General features: G+C 48.3%; 1 protein-coding gene across 7 annotated transcripts in view; it reads right to left on the bottom strand.

Annotated features, from left to right (window-relative positions):
* Positions 1-581: 581 nt before the first annotated feature.
* The window catches only part of FHDC1 (FH2 domain containing 1), a 39,850-nt gene continuing 17,760 nt past the window's right edge, over positions 582-22,671 (bottom strand). For 4 of the 7 annotated variants that reach the window (XM_032465079.1, XM_032465075.1, XM_032465068.1 and 1 more), the window contains exons 5-13: positions 19,877-19,942; positions 17,400-17,485; positions 17,212-17,312; positions 14,769-14,839; positions 14,560-14,667; positions 12,696-12,766; positions 10,552-10,669; positions 6,904-7,068; positions 582-4,848 (exon numbers count right to left, since the gene is read on the bottom strand). In XM_032465079.1, coding sequence (XP_032320970.1) covers positions 2,842-4,848; positions 6,904-7,068; positions 10,552-10,669; positions 12,696-12,766; positions 14,560-14,667; positions 14,769-14,839; positions 17,212-17,312; positions 17,400-17,485; positions 19,877-19,942 — 2,793 coding nt within the window. In that variant the 3' untranslated portion in view covers positions 582-2,841. Of the gene's footprint in view, positions 4,849-6,903; positions 7,069-10,551; positions 10,670-12,695; positions 12,767-14,559; positions 14,668-14,768; positions 14,840-17,211; positions 17,313-17,399; positions 17,486-19,830; positions 19,943-22,671 lie in introns of those variants that run through there. The other 3 variants (XM_032465088.1, XM_032465096.1, XM_032465089.1) reach the window with 3 other exon arrangements.

The raw sequence follows: 22,671 nt of genomic DNA, 5'->3' as shown, positions 1-22,671 counted from the left end.
TAATCTACTGTCAGACAGATTGAGAGAGCAGCTAGGACTAAAACTTGATAAGAAACCCCAGGATATGAGGTCTTTCTTTTCAAAGAAGCACCAACAGTGGGTTTCAAATCAGAGCCTGCCTCCCTCCCTCTCTGCTCATTCCTGAGGCAACCACAGAGGTGAGCTGTGATTTCCCAACAGTGTCCTGAGCCAAAACACATGAGGACACCCAGGAGCAGATCCAGACTTGCCGGCCCCACGGAGATTACGCAAAGCTTGGCCCACAACATGGAATAACGTGAGCGAGTACGGGTGCTGAACATTCCATCCGCGGCCTGCGTGCCTGGTGCATGCCCGCATCCCCGCAGGTCTGGCGCGAGGCCCGCTCCCCAGGCCCTCAGTTAACTGCAGGTACTGCGCTACCAAGAAGACACACATCAACAGCCTAATTTTGGCTCAGTGAGCCTTTTGATGATAGGACTGCTCTGTCCCAACCCTCTGGCAACTCCTGCATCCCGCCTTCTCGCTGTGCAGGAGATGACATCCTCACCCGCCAGGATCACGCGCACACCCCAACAGAAGCAGCGAGGATAAGACACCAATCCCATAAACAGGAACTTTATTAAACTACACGTTACATAAAAGAACATATAAATGGACCTTTAAATACATTCAGTTCATCTTAAATTTATATAGAAACTTATTTACATTTCTGCATTATACACTTAAATTATTTTTCCAAGCTTACTACCAATAAAAGGTAATAGAATGATCACCTGCTCACACAGATGCATACAAGTTGTCCACAGGGCTAAGCAAAACACCACTTCTTAGGAACCTCAGCTTATTAGATTTCAAAGCAACAACTCATTCTGAAGGTGCTTTCTTCTAAGCAGGCCTTTGTGTGAGACCTCTACCGTGGAGATGCTGGAGGTTAGTTCTGGAAGCTGATCCCAGGCAGAGATGGGTCCTCGGGTGTTTATGATGACTTGGATTCCTGGAGTCAGCAGGACTCTTGAAGGCCATCATCAGGGCCATGCCCCCACCTCTGCAGACTAGGAAACAGGATTAAAGGAGAGGGAGTGACTTGCCAAAGCCACACAGCATCAGTGATGGAACAGGGACTAGGACCCTGGTTTCTAGGGTCCCATCAAGGGGTCTCAACCCTGGCACTACCCACAAATCCACACATTTTGACCTTTTTTTTTTTTTTTTTTTGCAGGCCCTATGTTTTTAATGTTGTTGTCTGTATGATTAAATACACGATATTTTAGGCTTTTTGAGATGATGAAAAATGGCTCAGGATTCTCATAACCAGCTTTGTGAAGCCCTGGAAATACCTCTCAGGGCTATTTTTACAAGAGGTTTTGTGGTTAGGTGCCTTACTTCTTCAACCATAAAGTTTATCTTTTCACTTGAGCAGATTTACTGGAAGCTCAGAGTTTCCAATTAATTGGGATGGAAGGCAACAAACACTCTACAGGAGGAAGACTGTAACATCAACCGTATGGATTCATCACAAATACATTATATTTGCTGAAATCCATCTATCACTATCAGATCTGAAACAAAGTTTCACTGATAAGTGACCAAAAGTGGAAAAAAAAAAAGTGGGGGAGGAGCAATTTTTTAATAACAAAAAAGTGCCAAGAATTCCCCCACTTCCCAATTAGTCAGAGGGAAATAGTGAAATCAGCACTGGGTAGAAATGGCACTGTTTTCCCCTTTCTTTTGAATGAAGCCTAACTGTTTTTCAAAATTTCCTGAGAATATAAAATCTTCTGAAAGCAACTTCTTTTCTTTTCTTTTCTGTTTTTGAAAACTTGATCTGGTTTTCTCAGGATTTAAAACCACTGTACCAAAGAACAGGCATCAACATTAAACAGTATTATTGAGAAAGAGAGAGAGACTGTCTCCAGGCTCCAGGTCACATTAGTAAAGGAGAAAGACTGGGAGATTGAAGGGCTTGTTATTCCCTTAACTAGAGTGAACACAAGTCATAGCAGCCTTCACTCAGTTTCACAACAGACACTCAAGTGAGAAAACACAGAACCGGAAAGATGTGCTCAGCTGAACAGTCTGATGATCTTCCATCAAAACATGGCATCCTCTAAATTCTGGAAGCTCCAGCATTCTCCCAGGGGCTGCCACTCATCTGCAGAGGAGGCCTGTCCCACTGCCCAGGGAGCCTCTCTAAAACACGGGAGCACCCCATTTCTGTCCACCAGTCTCATTCTCCCTCCTGTTCACACGCAAACCTTCACCAAAGTCAGCAGGGAGAGGCGAGCAAGGCAGAGAGACTTCAATAAGATGGAGCCAACCTCAGAACACCCAAGGGCTTGCAGAAGTCCAGCTGCCAGCAATGGACGGTGTGTGGGCAGGTGGAACCCTGAGGCCAGGGAACACAAGAAGATAAAAACACCTTCATCATTTTTCCCCTGGGAGGCATTTCACTGCTGCAAAAAGAACCAACTAAAACAAAACATTTGATTTTATAATATAAAAAATGTCTTTGATGTATAAAAACTGGCCCAAAATCTTCACTCGTTACATAGGCATGTCATCTTCCTTGTCTGAGTCGTTCATGGGTCTCTGTGGTCTGTTTAGGGGACGGGGCTCTCTGGGTCCACCTGTGGGCCGGGTGCAGACATGCCAGTCCATCATCTTGGGGAACGTCGGTGCAGCAGGAGTCAGTGCCACGGGCGTTGGGCCCTGGCCTCTAGGGCTGCACCTTTGGTGACACAGCATTTGCAGGTGGTCCCAGTGGATGACATGTGGAACAGACATTCGGTGTTGGCCTTTCACAGAACTCAGTCTTCGTCATCTGAACCCCAGGAAGCAAGAGGGGAGGACAGATGCCCATCACTTCCTTGCAGGATGGAGCACTTTCCCCAGGGCTGCCCGGTTGGCGTCCTTGAGCCGGAGGGAGGCCCGTTCTCCGGCCCCCCGGCCCTTCAGCCGGGCCTCGGTGCTGGCCGCGGGGCCCTCGTCTGACTCTGGACCCTTCCGGGGGCCGCGGGCGCTGCCGGCCCGCCGCAAGGTGCCACTGTCCTTGGGCGTGGCATCCTCAGGGCCACTCTTCACCCTCAGCTGCCGCTGCGACATCGTCCGGGTGAGGCCAGGGGCTCTGGCCACAGTGGGGGAACCAGTCCTCAGGCACCTAGACGAGGAGGCGACCGTGTTCCGGGCGAAGCTGGGGACCCTGGCCGGGCTGCGGGGCACCCTGGGGGCAGGCGGGGACCGGGGCCCTTCTTCGGGGCTCTCGGGGACCTGCGAGCTCGAGCGGCAGATCTTGTCCTCCTCGGGCTTCGGCCGGAGGACGCTGCGGAGAGGCTTGGCGCTGGGCTTCCTGAGGGAGCTCCTGTGCAGCAAGGAGGGCTCCCTCCCAGGCCGGGCCCCCGTAGAGGGCCTCCCAGGCGAAGCGTCCGAGGTGCCCCTGGAGGCGCTGCGCCGCGATAAGGGCGCAGGTGCGTCCAGGCCGCCGGGGGTCTCGCGAGGGGCTTGCTTCCCAGAGCTGGGGGCGCGGCTGGCCCGCGAGATGGGCACGACCTTGCGCATGCTCTCGTTCTCCGAGGCCGTCAGCACCCGCACCGGCTTGATCGCCCCGGCACCCCGCGGGGCAGCCCCGGCCTTGGAGGCTCCTGAGGACAGGGACGCCGACGCCCCTTTGAGCGAGTTCCTCTTCGGTGCCATCACATCCTTCCCTCTGGCGGGTCTGTCCCTGGCAAGGCCCCCCTTGCAGCCGGGCTCGCTCTTCCCAGAGAGGGAGCAGGGAGCCGGGGCCACCCCGGGCGGGCTGCAAGTGGGGTTAGAGGAGACCTGGCTGCCGCCCGCCTCCCCAGCCCCAGAGGACACAGAACCCTCCCCGTCGGCCCCCTCCCCCGGGTCCCCCACTTCCGGCCTGGAGTCAGTGCCCTCGGAGCAGTCCAGGGTCAGTGAGCAGTCGGTGGTGTCCGAGATGTAGAGCAGAGGCACAGGATCTTTGTTCTCAGGATCGCTGCTGCCCACAGACACCTGAGCCGCACTGCTGGGCTCATCAGAGGCAGCCCCGCCAACCTCCAGGGCTGGACTGGGACCCTCCTGGACACCTCTGTCCACGGGCATCAGGCTGCCATTGCCGTCACCCAGAGACTGCGGGCTTCCAAACCTTAGAGGTGCCAGCTCCATTGGGCTCAAGTCATTCACTGTCAGCCGAGGCGTCTCCTCCGGGCCCTTGGGAGCCTGGAGGTCGAACTGGGCCAGCCCCGTCACCAGCTCATGCTCCTTAATCCCTAGAGCCAATGGCGAGAGTGGAGGGGACCGTTTCGGACCCAGGCCCACCGGCTCACTGTTCCTCTTTCGGAGGACGCTGTGTCGAACTCGTGGTAAGGCGAAGGCAGCTGCCTCAGGCCGGGAGGGCAGGATCTGGTTCTGCCAAGCCGAAGGTGGGTCGCGGGCTACCTCCTCACCCTCCGAGGCCAGAGGTCTGTGTGCTTGGCTGGAGTCCTGGTCCCTCAGTTCTCCAGGCTCCATCCAGGCGGCTGGGGACGGGGCCTGCCAGGGGCAGCTCCCGAGCAAGCTGTTGAACTTGAGCTCCTCGGGGCTGCCAGTGGAGTTCTCCAAGAAAGTCAGCAGCTCCCTGTCAGCAGAGATGCCCAGGGAGAGGCGGGAGCGGCGTGTGTTGGGGGGTCGGTAAGAGGGGCTGATGGGCCTCGGGTGCAGGAAAGGGGGCAGGTCCTCGGCGCCCCTCTTGGTCAGCAGCTCCACATCATTCTCACTGCTGCTCCGGCCAAACCCAAGATCCCCAGCTGCCCAGCTACGCCGCTTCTGCTCCAGCTCCTTCCGACGCTGCAGCTGCCTCAGCTCCTGCACCTGGCGTTCCTGGTTGTCCTGAAGGAGGGGTAGAGAGAGGCCGGAAAAGGCATGAGACACATGGGACCCAAGTGCAGGTCCAGAGCCAGCTTCCCTAAGACCCCACTGAGATACATGCCTGGAGGAGAGACCTGGGTCACAATCTTCACTGAGACCATATGTGTTTATCCATGCGGGTGGTGCAGAGCTCTGCAGGGTGCAATTCTCCCAAAAACTAGGTGGGGATGACCGGTGGTGCTCCCTAGGCCTGGCCCCAACTGTCTGTCTAAGGTTGTCATCAGATCCCTGAGCCCACCTTCCAGCTGTCCAGTAAGGCATTGTGCCCTCAGTGTGGGCTGTGATTCCACACATGCTTGGAACCTCAACTCCGAGGAACCCAACTTGGTTTTTAAGCAGGGCAAGACAGAAAGGACTTCCAGGAAAGTGCTATTGGGGCAGCAGCAGAGGGAAAAATACTATGGGTGTTAAAAGAGAGAGCCTGAATCTGTGTTGCATGGATACATCTACACACACACACACACACACACACACACTCATATGCGGCACATTCTACTTAGCAATGATTTGGATGCACCAGCAAAGACTCGGGATATTAAGAGATGCCTTTCAAATTTGTGTTCTTTGAATGCTCCCTGGTAAACACCAGAAATGCCACGGTGGCTCTGTCCCTTGTGCCCTATCCACTTCCCACAATTGGAGAAGAGGATTTGCTTTACAAATCCTCCTGACTTTCACCCAGCTCCAAGAACCCAGCCTCCCCCAACAAAATCCAGCTAGAAAAAATGCACACACCAAAGCACATTTTGCTGCCTGCACTATAAATATACATGTGACACATAAATGTGTGGATTGCACAACCCACATCTGTTATCATTAGCACTTTTTGCTTGAAAATCAATTTCCTCAAACAGTGGACTTTCCCTTCCAAGTTTCTGTGAGGCTCTGGATCTGGCAGAGAACTCTGGGCCCCTCCTGCAGCTCTGGCCTCAGCCTCCCCAAGGACCCTGGGTCGTCTCCTTTCATGGCTGCCTGCAGACGGCGTGGGGCCAGCTCCTGGCTCTCAGGACAGCTGGGCTGAGAGCATCACACAGGTGGCCTCACGGGCCTACAGAACTCTGACTGGGAGTGAAAGCCTCAGAAAGAGCCAATTTGGCCTCTACCACCCACTGCGCCTCCCCCTGCTGACCTCACTGCTTGGACAAGGGAGATGAAACGTGGCCACGGGCTAGGCCCCCTTCTCTTCACTGGACAGAGAAAGGAGGCTTGAGAATTCAACTGACTGTGGGCTCCTCACTCAGGGCTGGAGAGGCATTTGACCAGCCTCTCCAGGAAAGTCTGCTATGGACAAATGAGCACTTAAGATACAGGGAAAGGGATGACACACAGGTATTTGGTTCCCTGTGAGCACCTGAAATGAAGGGATGCTGTTCTGTTCTTAATTGACAGATGAAAGTTTTGTTTGCAAAGCCAAGCCACCCAGAGAGTTTTCCGGCTTCTGTGTGAACTCAGGAATAATTGGAATTGGAAGCTGAGGGGCAGGAAATGTAGCTGCTGTGCTCAGACGGCAGCAGCTCCCTCACTATTTGGGCATTTCGAGCCTGCTTGGGCTGAGGACAGCAAGGGACCCAGGCTGCCAACCCTTGGCAGTGGCCACGGTGCTCAAAACAGGTGAGAGTGGGCCTTCCGATCACCCCACTGCAAAAAAGGCCTCCCAAAAAAGGAGGAAACTGTCTGCTGGGAGCAGGGAAGGATCCTCAAAGAGATGTCTTAATGTCGTGATTGCCATCATAAATAAACTCGACAAACAGAATGCTTTCAGGACATCAGACCGAGTGGCAAAGTAGCAGAGGCAGCCAAGCGCTAGACCCCTGATGGGATGGGACTCTCGGGGCTGAGCTGGCAGAGCGCCTTCCCGCCATCCCGACCTCCAGCCAGCCGTGCCGCCGGGGCCAGACTCCCTGACCCCGCGCAGCTGCTGAACCACCTTTCCACCGCGGGCAGGGGGCTGGGTCAGGAAGAAGAAAAAGAAAAATCCCCAAAACACAGAAGACGCAGAGCTGCCATCAGCCGTACCTTAACTGCTTTGTTGAATTTGACACAGAAGTCTCTGAAAATCTGAAGGCACTCGTCCAGTTTCATGGTCTCCTTGTCTTCACAGAAAAAGTCGATGAGGGTGTGGGCCTCGTCCTGGAGCTCCTGCTTCCAGCGCTGCAGCTCTGTCAGCTTTTCCAGGGCGAACTGCGGGAGAGGACACAGACGGCAGGTGTGAACGGTCGGCCACCTGCTGCCCGGGGTCAATCTCAGGTCTCAGAAAAGGGAAGGCTCCCTGCACATCCGATCCCTCAGGGCTAAAAGGAGAATAATTCACCCCAAACAAAACCTCAAGGAAGTGAGGTGAACTCCTGGGTGAGGCCTGGGAGCCACAGGAGACCTGGAGAAGACCACCAACCTAACGTTCCCCTGTAATGTCACCGGAAGCGAGACACAGGCGTGCAGTTGGTCTCAGTAAGGAAACCTTGTCTGCCCCGTTCTTCCTTCTCTCACAACCAAGTCTTACACTGGCCAAGAGCCTACTTCAGGGTCCCGGAAGCCACTTGGATTGATAAGTTGTCTGATTCCGAGGTCTGCCTCGTTGAGAGGGAGTCTAAACTTAACCCCAAACGAGCTCTGTCCGGGTCGTCCTCTCTCCCTCACAGGCCTGAAGCCCTCATGCTGGGTAAATGCCCAGCCAGGGCTTCTTGTCCGAGTCAGTGCAGTCTCCAGCCCATGCCTGCCCCCCACCCAGGCCCTTCAGTAGTCTGGGGTGGACCCGCCACTTTTCTATTAAAACTCCCTGGGAGATTCTGGTGGGTACCCACGGTTTGGAACTCCTGCCTTATACAAATCCATCCTCTCAACATCCTGGTTTTCTCCTAATTCTTCTATGACACAGCTTCCCAGGCCACTGCAGACTCAATGACTGGGGCAACACAGTGGGGATGGAAGAGGCCTGCTCTTTCAAACCCTTTGGGGGTGGGGTACCCAGGCCCAGGGGCACAGGCACACGCCCCTGACGGCAGCTCAGTGACAGGAGTGTCGAGCTGAAGTGAGGAAGCCACGGGCTGGAGGAGTCTCAGCCCTGTAGAGACAGTCTTTGGGGTCACACTGAAGTCTCGGGATGCTTTCTTTACACTGGATAACGGGCTTATATGAAGAAAGAATGTATGGAGTATGTGCCCCTACGAAATCACATGATGATAATTTTTAAAAGGCTTATATTTGAGAAACTTCTCTTTGGGTGGGGGATGTGCCTGGGCCACAGTGAAGCTGCAGGCGGCCCACCCTGGCCGAGAGGAGCGGCTGCGGGAACCCACCACAGAGCTACAGAGAAATTCCGAGAAACCGCGTCCCCTCCCACCCACTCCACACACTATCCCCCTTAAAAGCCCCTTTCTTACACCAAACACATTTGAGAGGTAGCAAGAAACCAAAACTATTTGGGAAATCAAATACCAAAGAAAGTAACCATCTGAGTCAGAGGCCCAAGGCAGCGTTTGCATTCACGCTGTGTTTTTCTTTATGGAGAGAAGGGCATTAACTACAGGATAAATCTCTGCCTGTCATTCCTGCTCGGGGGGGAAAGGTGGATCCCAGCCAAGAACAGCTCAACTGCAGAAAAACAGGACTTTGACAAGAATCTTCATGGGAGCTCGCTCCACCTCTGTGTCTCATCGCTGGACGCCGTGGGGACAGAGACGGTGCCCACATGTGCGCTTTGCAGTCACCTGAGGACTTGGGAAAGGGAAATATTCTGAATAGGGTCTGAAAAAGACCACTGCACCCGGAGTTATTTGCCCGGAGTTAGTTTCTGAACCCTTCTTTCACAATTAGGGCCACAGGTGAAGAAGCCCAAAGCTACAGTGGCAAAGCCTGAATCACAGATCGCTAGTTGTGGCAGCAGATTCAACTTTCCCTCTCACACCTGTCTGCCCCAGACTGAAGTTCCAAACCAATTCACTTGGTTCTTCTCCCCAAAGGGTCAAAATACCGAAACAGGGCTGTAAAATGTGTTCCTGTCATTGTTCCGCTGGGAAACCCACGGCAGTTACCCACGGCTTGGAGCACGAAGGCTTCCCCCTGGTATTCACAGCCCTTCAGGGCCTGACCCTACGGGGGGGTAGGGTAAGGTGGAGGGGGTGGGTAGAGCTCAGTGGTAGAGTGTGTGCTTAGCATGCATGACGTCAGTTCCTAGTACCTCCCAGCACCCTAGGTTCAATTCCGAGGACCTCCACTAAAAAAAAATAATATAAAAAAAAGAAGTCTAACTTACCTTAAAAAATTGTATCTTCCCTATTTAAAAAGAAAGCGAATTCCAAAGAGAAAACTAAATAGCTGTGTGGAGCATTTTACTTTCATGACAAAAATGACTACCAGCAAGACGAGCTGAGAGTGAAAACAAGGTTGTCTGTGAAGAGCGGTCTAGGGGTGTGGCTAAGACAGAGCTGCTTTGCATCATGAGCCTTTCTGTACGACTGTTGAGCGTAAGGTACTAACATTTCATATAAGAACTGGGAAATGAGACACTCAGAATCCGCCTCTCGCCGTAGGATGAGCCTTCCTGATTTTCTGGATTTGCTCCATTTGTCTCAAGGTGCTTACTTACTGCTGAGTGTTTTCCTAGATCCTGTTAGGTGTTTCTGTAATGGCATTTGATTTGTGTCCCTTTGAGGAAAAAAAAAGAAAAATCTGTGCACTTTTAAGGGAAAGTGAGAGGCTGGCAATATTTGAAAGAAAATACAGAACTCGTGTTTAACAAGAAAAATAAACTCCCAGCAGAGCCAAACAAAATCAAAGTTCGCTGAAGGGACCTGAAGCTCACGGTATTTGATGAGGCTTCATTACAAGGCAGCGAGGACAGGCTTAGGTTTTGGACCGGCCTTCTGAGCACCGTCCCTTCCTGCCACCGAGGGCGCCTGGCCTCATGAGTTCCAGCTCACCAGTCTCAAAGCACTGGCAGGTAACGGCACACCATTTCACTGAAGACTGGAAGCACGAAAAGGTGCCACTTTTTTTTTTTTAAACAAGGAAGATAAAAGATATATGTCAGGCTCTGTGACTAGTGAGTCATAATGAGCTGTCACAAACACGTCCACGCTGCTGGGTTTGTTGATGTTATTGGGAATAGCTCCTGACACACCCTGCGGGGCTGATGCACTTTGGGTGGTGACAGGCCCCAGCTCTCGCGTGTCCTCCTGCTCTCGCTCTAAAACATGCCACAACGTAGCTTGTGTCTTCAGCAAAACGGGGGAAGGAACAACCACCCAAGTACTCAGGTGTCTTTCAGGATTTCGATGGAACTTCGTTCTGGTGTCCAAAAGTTTGACTGCGAGCCAGGAACTCCTAAACTGGGCTTGAGAACCAAAACCCGAATGGCCAGGAGTAAGCTGCCAAGTGTATGCACCATCCGTGATACCAGTTCGCTACCAGCGCCATCAGGCAGACAGAGCAGTGATAAAGAGAGACCCAGGTCCTAACCAAAGCCTCGGGGATAGACCATATTCAACATCCTGCCAAAAACTGATCCAGCAAAGAATGGGCACTGAAATATCAAGCTCCTTTTACTGACCGAGGGGGAAACTACGCCTGGGAGCTTGCTGCTCCCACGAACACACCCCTGCGAGCAGAACCAGCCTCGGCCAGGCTGCTGGAGATCACAGGGATGGCCCTGACACACACACACACCTGGAGGAATTCTTCCATCTGCTGACAAAGCTCCCCGTCTGGCTGGATGTTGTCCTTGAGAGATCGCGTCCTGACAAAGAGCGAGTGCAGCTCCGCCTCGGTGTTATCCAGAGATAATCTGCAAGAAGAAAGGGGAGAGTGCGCAGCTGGCACAGGGTGGCCATGTGTCCTGCAAGTACATCAAAGGAGACCCGAAAAACAGGAGAGAGCTCCTGCAGTGACGTTTACCCACTTCTGTGTTTAGAGCCTCTTCCTATGTTTTTTCAAGAGGCGATTCCTTCCTTAAGACCCACGCTGGTCCATAGAAGGCAGGCTGTAATTTTGGTCTTGCTGGTGAGATAACTAAAAGCAGGGGACCTGTAAAGCTTGTCATAAACTAGGTCTGAACACCTGTGTGCCATCAGCACTGAAGTCCGGCAGCACTCGGATGCTGATGCTTTCCTCGGGCCACTAAACGCAAACGCAAAAGCTCTAACTCACGAAAGCAAGGCAGCGCGTGCTGATAACCGTGACATCAACACGGAGACATGGCTCAGACAACCAGAGTCAGTGCGCTGTGTCTTAGAGAGAACTGACACACAGCTCCCAATTCTTCTGAGAAACGGTAGGACTGACGGCCAGGCTTTTGTTACATACGTCAAGCCAAGATTAATAGGGCATGAATGATTTTCTGTCGCCTGGTAAAGCGAAGAGGTGAAACCTAAGTCCAGGTGGCATTCAATTAGCAAATTCATAAGTCAAGATGCTTTCACGCTTCCATTGTTGATTCTAACTTTTCTTTATGCAGTAAAGTCTTCCACCTTCACTGGTCACTGGCATCCATCTATGATCTCTTTATACCTCTTTTCCTTTCAAACAAATAAACTTCACTAAAGAAGTTTTTTGCTAAGACAAAATCTAGCTAAAGTGACCTGTCTAACTCTGATCAGAAATGGAAAGTGTTATTTCTGTGTCCATAGCTTAGAAACATTTCCATCCTACAAAGAGGAAAATATATTCCCACACGTTTCTTCTAGTAATTCAAAACCAACACGGTTTACATCTTATAAGAGGCTCATTCTTTCGGGGGCGAACGGGTAATCTGTAAATATGAACTATGAACTGTTCATACCTTTGCACTGATAACCTCACTTTGGGAAAGACATGTTTTCTGTGGTTAGATGTTTACAGTCAGTAACACTGAGACACTGGCTGATGACGGGGCTTGGCTCGAAAAGCTACAGTCCATGTGTTTATGCATATGGTTCACAGCTGGCCCTACTGGATAGAGTCCCTCAGATAACGAGTGGATGACATGAGCTGGGCTGATACGTGACGTGGGCGCTGGAGCCAGCTCACGGGAGGTGGCTGTGGGTGTGGGTATCTCTCCCCAGCTCTGCATCAGTAATGCCACGTCACGTGGGAGCTTGAGATCAGCCATGGCAACGGTATTTACGCCACGGAAATCAACAGCTGCTGTGAATCAGGACTTTTTGCTTTGAAAAGCTAGTTACTGAACATTTACCACTGATGCCTGGATATTAAGAACACAGAACTCAAAACAGCACATATACACAGATTATAGCTACATCAAAATACACATTTATATTAGGATAAGCAAATTAAAGTGATGTAAATAGAGCTTTATGTTTGGGAGATGCTTTCTCTGCAAAGTTGAGTGACTAACTTAAACCAAAATCCTCCCACAGCCCTTGGTACGGTTCCAACTTCTTTTAATGCTATAGAAATAAACGAACCACGTTCTCTTTGAAAGGCATCAGTGATGTATGGCCCTGAAGTCTGACTGATAGACACCAACTCCCAAGGTAACAGGCTGTGTTCTTTGAGCTCTATCTTTGGGTGTGGCAGTATTTGAAGTTCTTAATCCATATATATTTTTTTTCAGGGATGATATTTATTAGAATAGACTACAATAGGGTTTTTTAGATTAAAAATAAAGATTAATTTTTCAAAACTCCCAAACTCCAAAGGTGCATACACACCTCTGTAAGCAACTGAAAGGAAGGTCTGAGAGTTCAACAAGACAACACTTTTTAAAGTTCAAACTTGAGTCCAGAAGTTGTAAAATATTCATCAGTTTTCAGAAGAAGGCAGTTTAAAAAACAAACAAACAAAACCCTTGATTTCACAATTCTCTTGCTTACCTAGCAGCCTCCTGAACGTGATACAATTTTTTAGAAAAGTTTAGAAGAACGGCATCTTTCTTTTGGGCTTCCTGTAACAAAAACAGAATTTTCTCTCACTATGTGGGGATAGAACTGGAATTTCATCCACTATTACAGATAATAAAATTTCCTCAGGGCTTAAAGGAACCATGAAATCACTGTTCCCATGCTTACGCTTGATATATTCAAAGCAATTCCTGGAGGCATGGACTCTTATTCTCATATTCTTAGTAAGATTTACCAGATTTACCTGAACTCTTCTACTCTGAAGAAACACTGAGCAACTGATCCTGACATGAAATACTATTCATGTGCAAGAAAACTCAGTGGAAGGAGGTGGGGCTCAGCAGGGCCCTGGGTTCCTAAGAGAAACCAATATATCCTGCTTAGACACCACCCATACCTACGAGTACGCTCGCCTGTGACCAAGATCCTTTCAGCTGTTAAACCAGTTTGCAAAGTGAGTTTAATCAGGAGGTACACAGGCCACAGAGGTGCTGGAATTCTTCGCTGGTTCAGAGGGTGCAAGGAAGGCAGGTATGAAGGGAGCAATTACGAACTTGGGAAACCTCCCCACACAGGCAGAGACCAAGTTACACAGAGCACTGTGATGCAGGGACCTAAAGGGGCAGCTGGGAGGTGGTGCAGGCCATGCGCAGTGAGCAACACATTTTCTGGTTTTAACATCCTGAAAACTAACTCTTAAACTTGCACTGAGTTCAATGTGCCCTCTGTTTTCTGAAGAATCAAGTGATGACAGTGTGGATTATTTATGGAGTGCTTACTAGATTCTGAACACTGAGCTAATGAGCACTTTATGGATTTATCTCCCTCCGCCCTCTTAATTACCTAGTTTTGAGGTCTCACTAGCCCTCATCATTAGATGGAGAAATTGAGGATCTTAAGGATTAAGTAACGTGTCTGAGGAAGTACAGCCTGTAAAAGGACAAGTCAAAATCTCCCTGTTCTGATCCATTCTGAAGCTCACACCTGAAACACGCAGGCAACACGACTTTCTTCCCAGGTTAAGTTCTGGCTACGTGATCGTTGTCAAAACAGCCAGGAGATTCAGGGAAGGGAAAAACAAATCAGCACGACTCTCTATGTGAGACAATTTAACAAGAGAGAGAGAACTGTCCTCGGCTGATCTTTCACTTTGTCACTAGTTATTTTGGTGTCACGCAGACCCAGTCAAAGGTGGAAGTGATGAACCCAAACCCATGTGAACAGCAGGGCACCCTAACCCACAGTTCACAGAGGCAAGAGTGGAAGTGAGCCTCTCATGGCCCTGACTCCGTCACCCTTTACATATAACTGGTCAGAAATCTACCCAGTTCAACACCAGGGATGTGTCAACCTTTGGGCTCTATGCTCCATCCCGGTGGCCATTACTCTGAAAAAAATACTTAATCTCACCCAGCAACTTGCACCAACTTCCACCAGGAGGTAGCCCTGTTGTTCTCTCCCCACTCTTAGCCGTCCTCTACGTTGCCTCATTTTCCTAGAAGCAAAAACCCACCTGGTCCTGCCACGATGCTGTATACAAACTTCTGTTGGCTCCCCACTGCTAAAGCATGAAATCCAAATTCCCCAGCTTTAGGATTTGAATCCTTCATAACCTGGCTTCACCAACCACTCTGCCTCCCTCCCCTGAGCCCCCGCTCCATGCCCCTCCAGGCCTGTAACGCCAGGGGCAGCTCAGCTCAGGAATCTGCGAATAGAAACCTTCCTACTGATGCCCTTCCCTGACTCTGTCTGATGCCGCCTTCCCCCTGCGAAAGCCCTCACTGCCTCCAGGGGATCTCACATCTGTTCTCTCTCTGTACGACTCCCTTCCACATACCTGCGCGACAAAGTGCAGGAGATTCATCCCGGGTTTGTTTGCTTTTGTGTCTGCCAATTTGAGCAAAGAAGACAGTTTAAATCCTACCGCATTGCCAGCGTACCCTCCCTGAAGAAGACAAATCGGAAGAAAAAAAATAGGCATATACCTTTAGACAGACAAATAGAGTTGGAAATTCAACATTTTTCAACGCTTTGAACTTTACTTACTGCATTCATGATGTTTCCTGCCTGCAGCACCAAGTGTAAGATCGAATGTAGCTCTTCACATGACAGCAGCTCTGTCAGAAAGAACACACCACCTCAGAGAAGCCTTCAGCTTAAACACACAAAAGACAGTGACTACACCCAAATTCTAGTGTGTCTGACACTAGCTCTGACCCTAAACTGTGTAAGAGATTGACACAAAGTAGCATATTCTATAGTATACCTAGCGTACCCCTGGCTACTGGCTGAGGCATGCCCTAGCGTTTAATGGGGAATCAAATACGTGTGACACTTAAGAATCACAAAGTACTCTGATAACGAAAATTTTCAAGTAGTGGCAACTACAAAAGCCTTATGAAAAGCAGCACACTGTGTTAACAGGAATAATTTCTCAGCAGTTATTTTTTAATTTTTTCCTTTATATCCTTTGAGGCTTTATTTATGAACTATGAAAATGAATAGTGAGAGACATTTTGCTTAGCCAATGAGCTATGAGGAGATAAAAAATAAACAGGCTGGGGGTGGGGGGAGGGTATAGTTCAAGTTATAGAGCGCATTCTTAGCAGGCATGAGGTCCTGGGTTCAATCCCCAGTACTTCCTCTAATAAATAAGTAAGTAAGCCTAATTACCTCCCCCACCAAAAACAAAACAAAACAAACAAACAAAAAAAACAAAAAAAAACCAAACACAAAAACAAAAAACAAAAAACAGGCTGGGATGACATGTAAACAACTTGCAAAACCCCAACCCTTAGAGGCAGGTACCCAGAGACTCTTTCCATTTTATTCAAAACTGCATTTCATTTGGATTGACCTAAAGGTTTAAAAAGGAACTTATTATTGTCATATATTGGTAAACTAGTTCTTTAAACAAAAAATCTTTTGTACATACTCCTATGCAAATAAACAATACTGAAAATTGTTAATATATTTGAAAAGCTAAAAAAATTTTTTTAATTATTAAAATTACAGTATATACAGATAATAAAATGTCCCCTATGGTATTTTTAAGTTAATATTCTCCATTAAGTCTGGTATTACTTTAAAAAAATTATACTTGGATCACTGCTGATAGGTGCTATCTAAGAAGGCCAGGTTTTGAAGGGTAACCAGATAAGAAATGTTTCCACCATGCCCACAAATTTGTATTGCTCAGTATGAAAACATATTCTTCCACCTTTATTTGAACAGGAGAAACAGTCCTTTCAAAGCTGTTGCTTCAGGCTTGGTATAGGAAGAAATTTATAAAGGCCTCTACACTGAAAGAAGAAAATGTTTCTTAATTCTTGGTCTCTTAAAGAAAATATGATGAGCTGAAGAAAAAAATACTTAATTTCAACACAGGTCAGAGCAACTCAACAGGAAAACCAAATAGGAATAAACATTCTACCACAATGACAGAAAATGACAAAGAAGAAATCAGGCCGGTGATTCCAACTGATGAATGCTAAAAATCTGAGGGTCAGGGAGTGCCAGAGACTCTGCCTCGGAGACAGAAGGAGGTGAAGGCACTGGGCGGGCATTCTCAGTGCCACGGACGCCAGAACGCAAGGTCCCAGCGCACAACATGAGACACTGGGCAGGCTGAGCAGTCCACCCAAGGGGGCAAGCAGAAATTTGGCCAGTTGTTCAAAGAACCGGAAATGGCGGACTCGCCCCTCTCAAATGTTAACTAGTCCACCAGATATTAGAGTCTGGAGGGGCAGCGGTGGGAGAAGACACCACTGGACAGAAACATCAGGAACCCCGCGCAGAAGAGTTACTGAGGTGCCCGGGGAGAAGTCAAGGGGGAATGAGATCGGCTTTCCCTAAAGCAGGGTCCCAGCCACCAACAGAGGCCAGAGCAGGGGCAGAGACATGCAGCTGGCCCAGGGGCCCTGTCTGGAGCATGCACCTCCATGCACACACACCACACACACAACTACAGACACATCACACACCAGACACACACCAGACACACACACAGAAAGCTAATCCAGGAGAGGAACAAGAGCGAGCTCCAGCAAGGTTTACTCCTAAGCTTCAGTTGAAAGAAACCTTTTATGGGAAGATAATATGCTAATTAATTGATTGATTGGTCAATTAATTAAACTAATTAATCAGGGGAGGAGGAAGCAAACGGATATAAACCTTAAATGCTATCCCTGGTAATATCTCATTTCCCTTTATATCAGAAACATAACTTCCCATATCTAATTTTTCAACTGAATAATTTTTTAAAAAATAAATTGCTTGCGGGAAGGGTCTAGCTCAGTGGTAGAGCATGTGCTTAGCATACATGAGGTCCTGGGTTCAATCCCCAGTACCTCCGTTGAAAAACAAACAAATAAATAAACCTAACTACTTCCCCCAAAAATAAAAAAATAAAAATTAATTTTAAAAAAGAAAAAAATAAACTGCCCCTAAAATAAAAACAAATCACATGACGCATCATATATTTACTGACCTTGTATAGCAGTTCTAAGAATAGTTATATCTGTGTATAGAGTGGAACAGGAAGGTAAAAATTCTTTCTTTAGCACCATGGCTTCAATTCGAAGTGAATAGCTGAAAAATAAAAAGTAAAACTGTCGAATTTGATGTCACCGATTTAAAAACCTTATTCTGCAAAGAACAGTAATCAATGATCCTTACTTTGGCACCTGAATTAAGCAGTGCAGAAAGGAGTCTGCCAGGGACAGCTTGGCGACGTCGCCACTAAATGCTTTTAGTTTCTTGATCTAAAAGACAGAGGGAAAGAGGGTCAAGTGAAAAAGGACAAATAATTAAAATGTAACAGAACTCTAAACTTCATCTTCGAATTCCTTTAAGAAAATAAGGATTTCAGTGCTAAGTTCAAATTGATATGAGAGTGGACCTAAGAAAAGACGGAAAAGGGAATCATTACATCCACTACTTTGTTTTTTAAAAGAAAAAAAAAAAACTAAACAAGCAAGTTAGGAAGAGGAGAGCTGTGTCACTTATGTGGGGATAAAACAATCGCAAACAAGCCAGAGAGCTGGAGCCACTGGACTCCTCGGGGCAGGCACTAACGGCAGGCTGAAAAAGGGTCGGTTCTAAGGATGGAAATTTTTTCTGAGTTACAATCTGGAAGGGAGATTCCTGTTTGGAAAAAGAAGCAACTGGACAGTCACTACAGCAAAGTCTGAGTCATAAATGAACAATCTTATTATTTGGAGTATTTTGGATACGAGACTTAGACAGGGGTGGATGCTGGGCTGTCTAACAGAGACCTTAATTCTCTGAGGTCAAGTCCCGCTTCCCATGCAGCAGCTTTACAGGAAGGGGCCACTTGTGCTGAGGTGAGGACACAGCGGCTCTCCAGCAGGAAGATAAAAAGGAAAACCGCTTAAATAATTCAAAGATCAATGTCAAGATTTTCCCCTAAGAAAAAAATCAGGGAATAAAACACCGTGTACAGTAGGCTCCCACACCTACAAATTCAGAAAAGAGGTGTCTGCTATGCCCCGACCCTCCACGTACCCTCTGCAAACCCAGGAACAAGGGGGGAGGGTATAGCTCAAGTGGGAGAGCGCATACTTAGCATGCATGAGGTCCTGGATTCAATCCCCAGTGCCTCTTCTAAAAATAAAGAAGTAAATAAACCTAATTACCTCCCTCCCCCACCAAAAAAAAAAGCCTAAATAAATAAATCACTCTTCAAACACAGGAACAAGACGAGCCAGGTGTCTACACAAGCTGTTGGAGCACAGTCATGATCATTTGCTTCTGCAGCTCCTTTTTATTTCCCAAATTTTCCCCAGTGAATAGGTACTACTATTGTAAAAAAATGACACTTAAAGTTCTTAAACTCACAAATATTCTTTCAGCTGTAGTAAAGGGAAAGAAAAGAGTTCTGACATAGGAATCTAGCCAAACAGCCAGCAGGTAGGGATGGAGGCAAAGAGAAAGTTCTCAAACTGCATCAGAGAGCAAGACGTGACTTCCCCACACAGAAGCTGGGACCAACCTGATGGCAAAAACACATCTCCGTTCACTGTAGTACAGTCTTCCAACAAAAACCCTGTATGGTAAGCAGCATCTTCAGACTACCCGCGTAAAGCTGACAGCCTACCCTCACACTTACATTTTCTGTTATTTTTAATAAAGCTTTCTCTCTCCCATGCCCTGGATTATGTTAGGTGCCCTTACAAATAACATGATTTTTAAACCTCTTGAAAAATAGGAGATAACAGTGCAAAAACAAGGAGGACGGGGTATTTGCGAAGATCCACAAACTGACATATCTGCATCGGTTATCTGAAAATACCGCCATGTGAGCGTGCAGACGCACAGCCTGGTAGTAAGTCTGGGCCTTACGATGACATTTCCCCCCACGTCAGCAGAAAACAGCCATTTATAGAAATGCACTATTTCCTCTCCCTGTAGGGCCCCGAAGTGAATTTTCTGGTTTCAGCCTTACTACATTTAAGGGCAGATGGAACTTCTGGATTAGCTAAACCCAAATCAGTGCCTAGATGCTGGACTGAGAAAGCCACAGAATGAAGTCTGATCCTTTCTGAACCAGAGTTGAACGATTCACCATATATGGGCAGGGGGAGAGAAGGGCTGTGCCTTGCAGAAGACCACATATGTAGCACGGGCAGGACTTCTGAGAACCGCGGCACGGTTTCCTGTCTGAAGCGTAACAACAGGTCATGTTAAGTACACTTGGTAGATATTTCTATTAAACATGTGCTGAACTGTAAATGAACAATGATTAATCGCCTTCACTTATATAAAGAGTGAAAAATGTTTATGGAGTTCAAGAGGACGGTGATACTAAAGATAGTCTGTGACTTCAATGCCGTGTATACGGTTCTTAATTCCATTTCAAAATGAGATTTATGTTCATTAAGAGGGATTACTGTGCCTTCACAGTGAGGGAGGTAAAAAAGAGAGGTGGACAAACCCTGTAATTATTATGCATTCTCATCATCATCAAAAAGCATTTATCAAACGATGTCAGGCATCATTTTCTTGGCTGGGCCAGCCGACTCTCATTACAACCTGGCTGTGCCCGGTTTCTGTCCTAACAGCAAACGGCACGCTTCTTAAGACTCACACATTCCAAAGGGCAGGCCTCCGTCATGCAGTCTAATTCCACTCACATGGCCTTGAAACAGCAGGCATTCCCGCCGACAGACCCAGCCAAGAGGAGACTCTGGGGCTTCCTCCTCTCCCAGGAACAGGGCAGACAAGGAAGGGAAGAGTGAGGTGAGAGACATGCCAGAGGAGGCAACGCAACCTGCTTCCAGAAAACAGAAGTTCCACCTTCCAGCCCTGTGTCCCCAACAGACACTGAGCCGGCGACAGTGGACCAGCGCCAACGGAGGGAAGGGCTCCTTCCCACGACCGCCTGCTCCCTGTCAAGCCCCCTCTCCGGCCCTGGTGCTTTGATTTCTGGGTTCACCTTCTCCCTCTGCGAGTTTGAAGCAAGATGAACAAAGACACCACATAAAAGCTTTGTGGTGAAGGGCAGAGAAATCCTGAAAACAATTTCCCATGGGGTGAGCCTGCCAGCTGAGCCGGCAGGAGAGAAAGGACCATTTCCAATCGTAATTCCAGCGTGCTGATGAGATGACGCTGCAATCCTGAGTGACACTCTCCTCGCCAGTGCGCTGTGCACGCGGGAGGGGATGCGGGGCGGGGAGGCCACGGGGGCGGGTCTCTGAGAACCCTTGGCCTTCCTTCCCTGAAGGGAGCAGTGGACTGCAGCCCAAGGAACAGCTCTGGAGTCAGACAGCCCAGGGTTCAAAACCACCGTCCTCCAGGCCTCTCGAATCACATGACACTAGACAAGCGTTGGCTAACCTGGATGAGCCTCTGTTTCTTATTTATTGACTTTGTGTGGGCCAGGCACTGGGCCAAGCACTTGCTGGCCTCCAGCTCAGTCCAGAGTCTGGAACACGGGGCACTCAAGCAATGTTCAGTCCCTCCGTGTGCTAAAAATGAGCGCAGAACGTTACCCTACAGGTGTAGCAACGTGCAGTTACACGGACATTGCTGCATTTAGCAGCGTATTTCTGCCACATTCCTAAAACTCTCTCACTTGGCCCTACCTCCTCCTTGGCTTCATCTCCAGCCTCTACTCTCCACCCAGGACTGCAGGGTCAGCCTTGGTTCCGGGTGGGGCCAGTGGGCGCCCTGCACTCGCAGCAAAGCCAGTCCGTGCCCGCAGTGGCTGTGGTCATGAGGTGGCTCCCTCTGCCAGCACACACACCCCAGGGTGGTGTAGGGAGGGGCGCCAAGCGGCCCTGGGGACTGTCAGGGTGTTTCTGCCGAGGGAAGCTCCCAGTGGAGTTTGGAGGGTGTGGTGAGCCAGAGCCAGGCGTCAGTGATGTAAACCAGCAGGAGTGTGACCCAGCTGGTTAGACAGTCAGACGAGGATGGCCCTGCAGCAGGAGGCTGATGGACTGCTCCAGGGGCCAGGAAAGCAGTGCAGGGTCCCAGGGCAGGGTTCCATCTCTGCAGGACACCGTGTCCGGGCTCAGCTAACTGTCTGGGGCAGAAAGAGCCCCAGGGTCCTGGGCAGTGCTGGGGTGGGTTTTAGTCATCATTCCCTTAACCGTGTCTTCCCTTTGAATTACACCCCACACACAACTCAGAAAATGGGGGTCTTTAAAACAGGAGCAATGTGACAGCTAACCGGCTTCTCTGAAAGACCTGTGAGCCTTCCACTGCCTTTGCATTCTCTAATTGCCTCTGATTTTTAAGTTAGAAATGAAGATATAAAGGAAACCACATTTAGCCTCCTCCCTCTCATGGCAGGAAGCCGGCAGCCTCCCTCATGCCTGACTTCCACTTATAATTGGAAATTGAGGGCTCTGTTAGGACTGGGTACCAGGAGGAGGCATGAAAGCACCCAAGCAGGAATAAGGTTTCTAGAGCAACTCAGTTCATTAAACCCTACCCATCCTAATAAAAGACTCTGAGTACACCTGAAACAAGCACAATATTGTAAATCAACTATACTTCAATTAAGAAAAAATGTTTGGAACACCCATTCTTCACATAAAAGATTAAAGAGTGTTCTGTATATAGGATCCAGGGTAAATTATGATCTAATGTACCTTTCCCTCAACTCTTTAAGACCCTTTACTGACATTAATACACACCATTAATTAATCTGGGCTTTGGTAACTTACAATTAATTTGCAAACAGAAAACCCGAGGTGGAGAGAGCAGCTCAGGTTATTAGATGTACCCGGAATATCCAGTTACCCACTAAGATCCTCAATCTGACATTGTGCGTTTATCAGTGATGGGAAAGAAAAAGCAGAAATATATTTCTCTTGTTGTTATTAATGACACTAAAGGCAAGATCCATAAATTATGTCTGGGAAGAGGAGCAGGGAGGGAAGAACCAGCAGTACGTGTAAAAGGGTCACTTATGCATTTTACTTTATAAGATTCTGCATTATTCAAATGTTTACAAGCCTATGTACAAGCCTATGTGTTCACGTAACTTCTTACTGAATTTTTCCACAGGTCACTTCTTCATAAATAGACAATATCACAGTTCTGGAAGCTTTTACAGAACTGTTTTTCTATTTTTCATTCTGTCATACTACTAATCATTCAGAAACTCAGTTAAATCAGCCCCCCACCAAAATCCATAACTTTATTTATTTATATTGTGGTACTCTATTGTTATCACAGCATTCTCCACCTTTTAGTCAATTATATAGACAACATTTATTAAAAGTTTACCTACCTCTCCAGTTTTTAGAGCATCTTTATTCCAAAGTGGTTGCTTTTTCTTTTCTTTTCTTAAAGTTTACATGTTATGAAACAAGCCTGGGTACACCCTAGGCAAAGATCATCCTTAGACGACAGAAAAGGGAACTAAAATTTATTGAGCTCCCATGTGCCAAGTACCAGGTTGGATGCATGACTAGGGTTT

The sequence above is a fragment of the Camelus ferus genome, chromosome 2 (assembly GCF_009834535.1).
Source record: "Camelus ferus isolate YT-003-E chromosome 2, BCGSAC_Cfer_1.0, whole genome shotgun sequence".
In the NCBI taxonomy this organism is placed as follows: domain Eukaryota; kingdom Metazoa; phylum Chordata; class Mammalia; order Artiodactyla; family Camelidae; genus Camelus; species Camelus ferus.
Note: the sequence above shows the minus strand (reverse complement) of the source record. Positions and strands in the feature narration are given on the sequence as shown.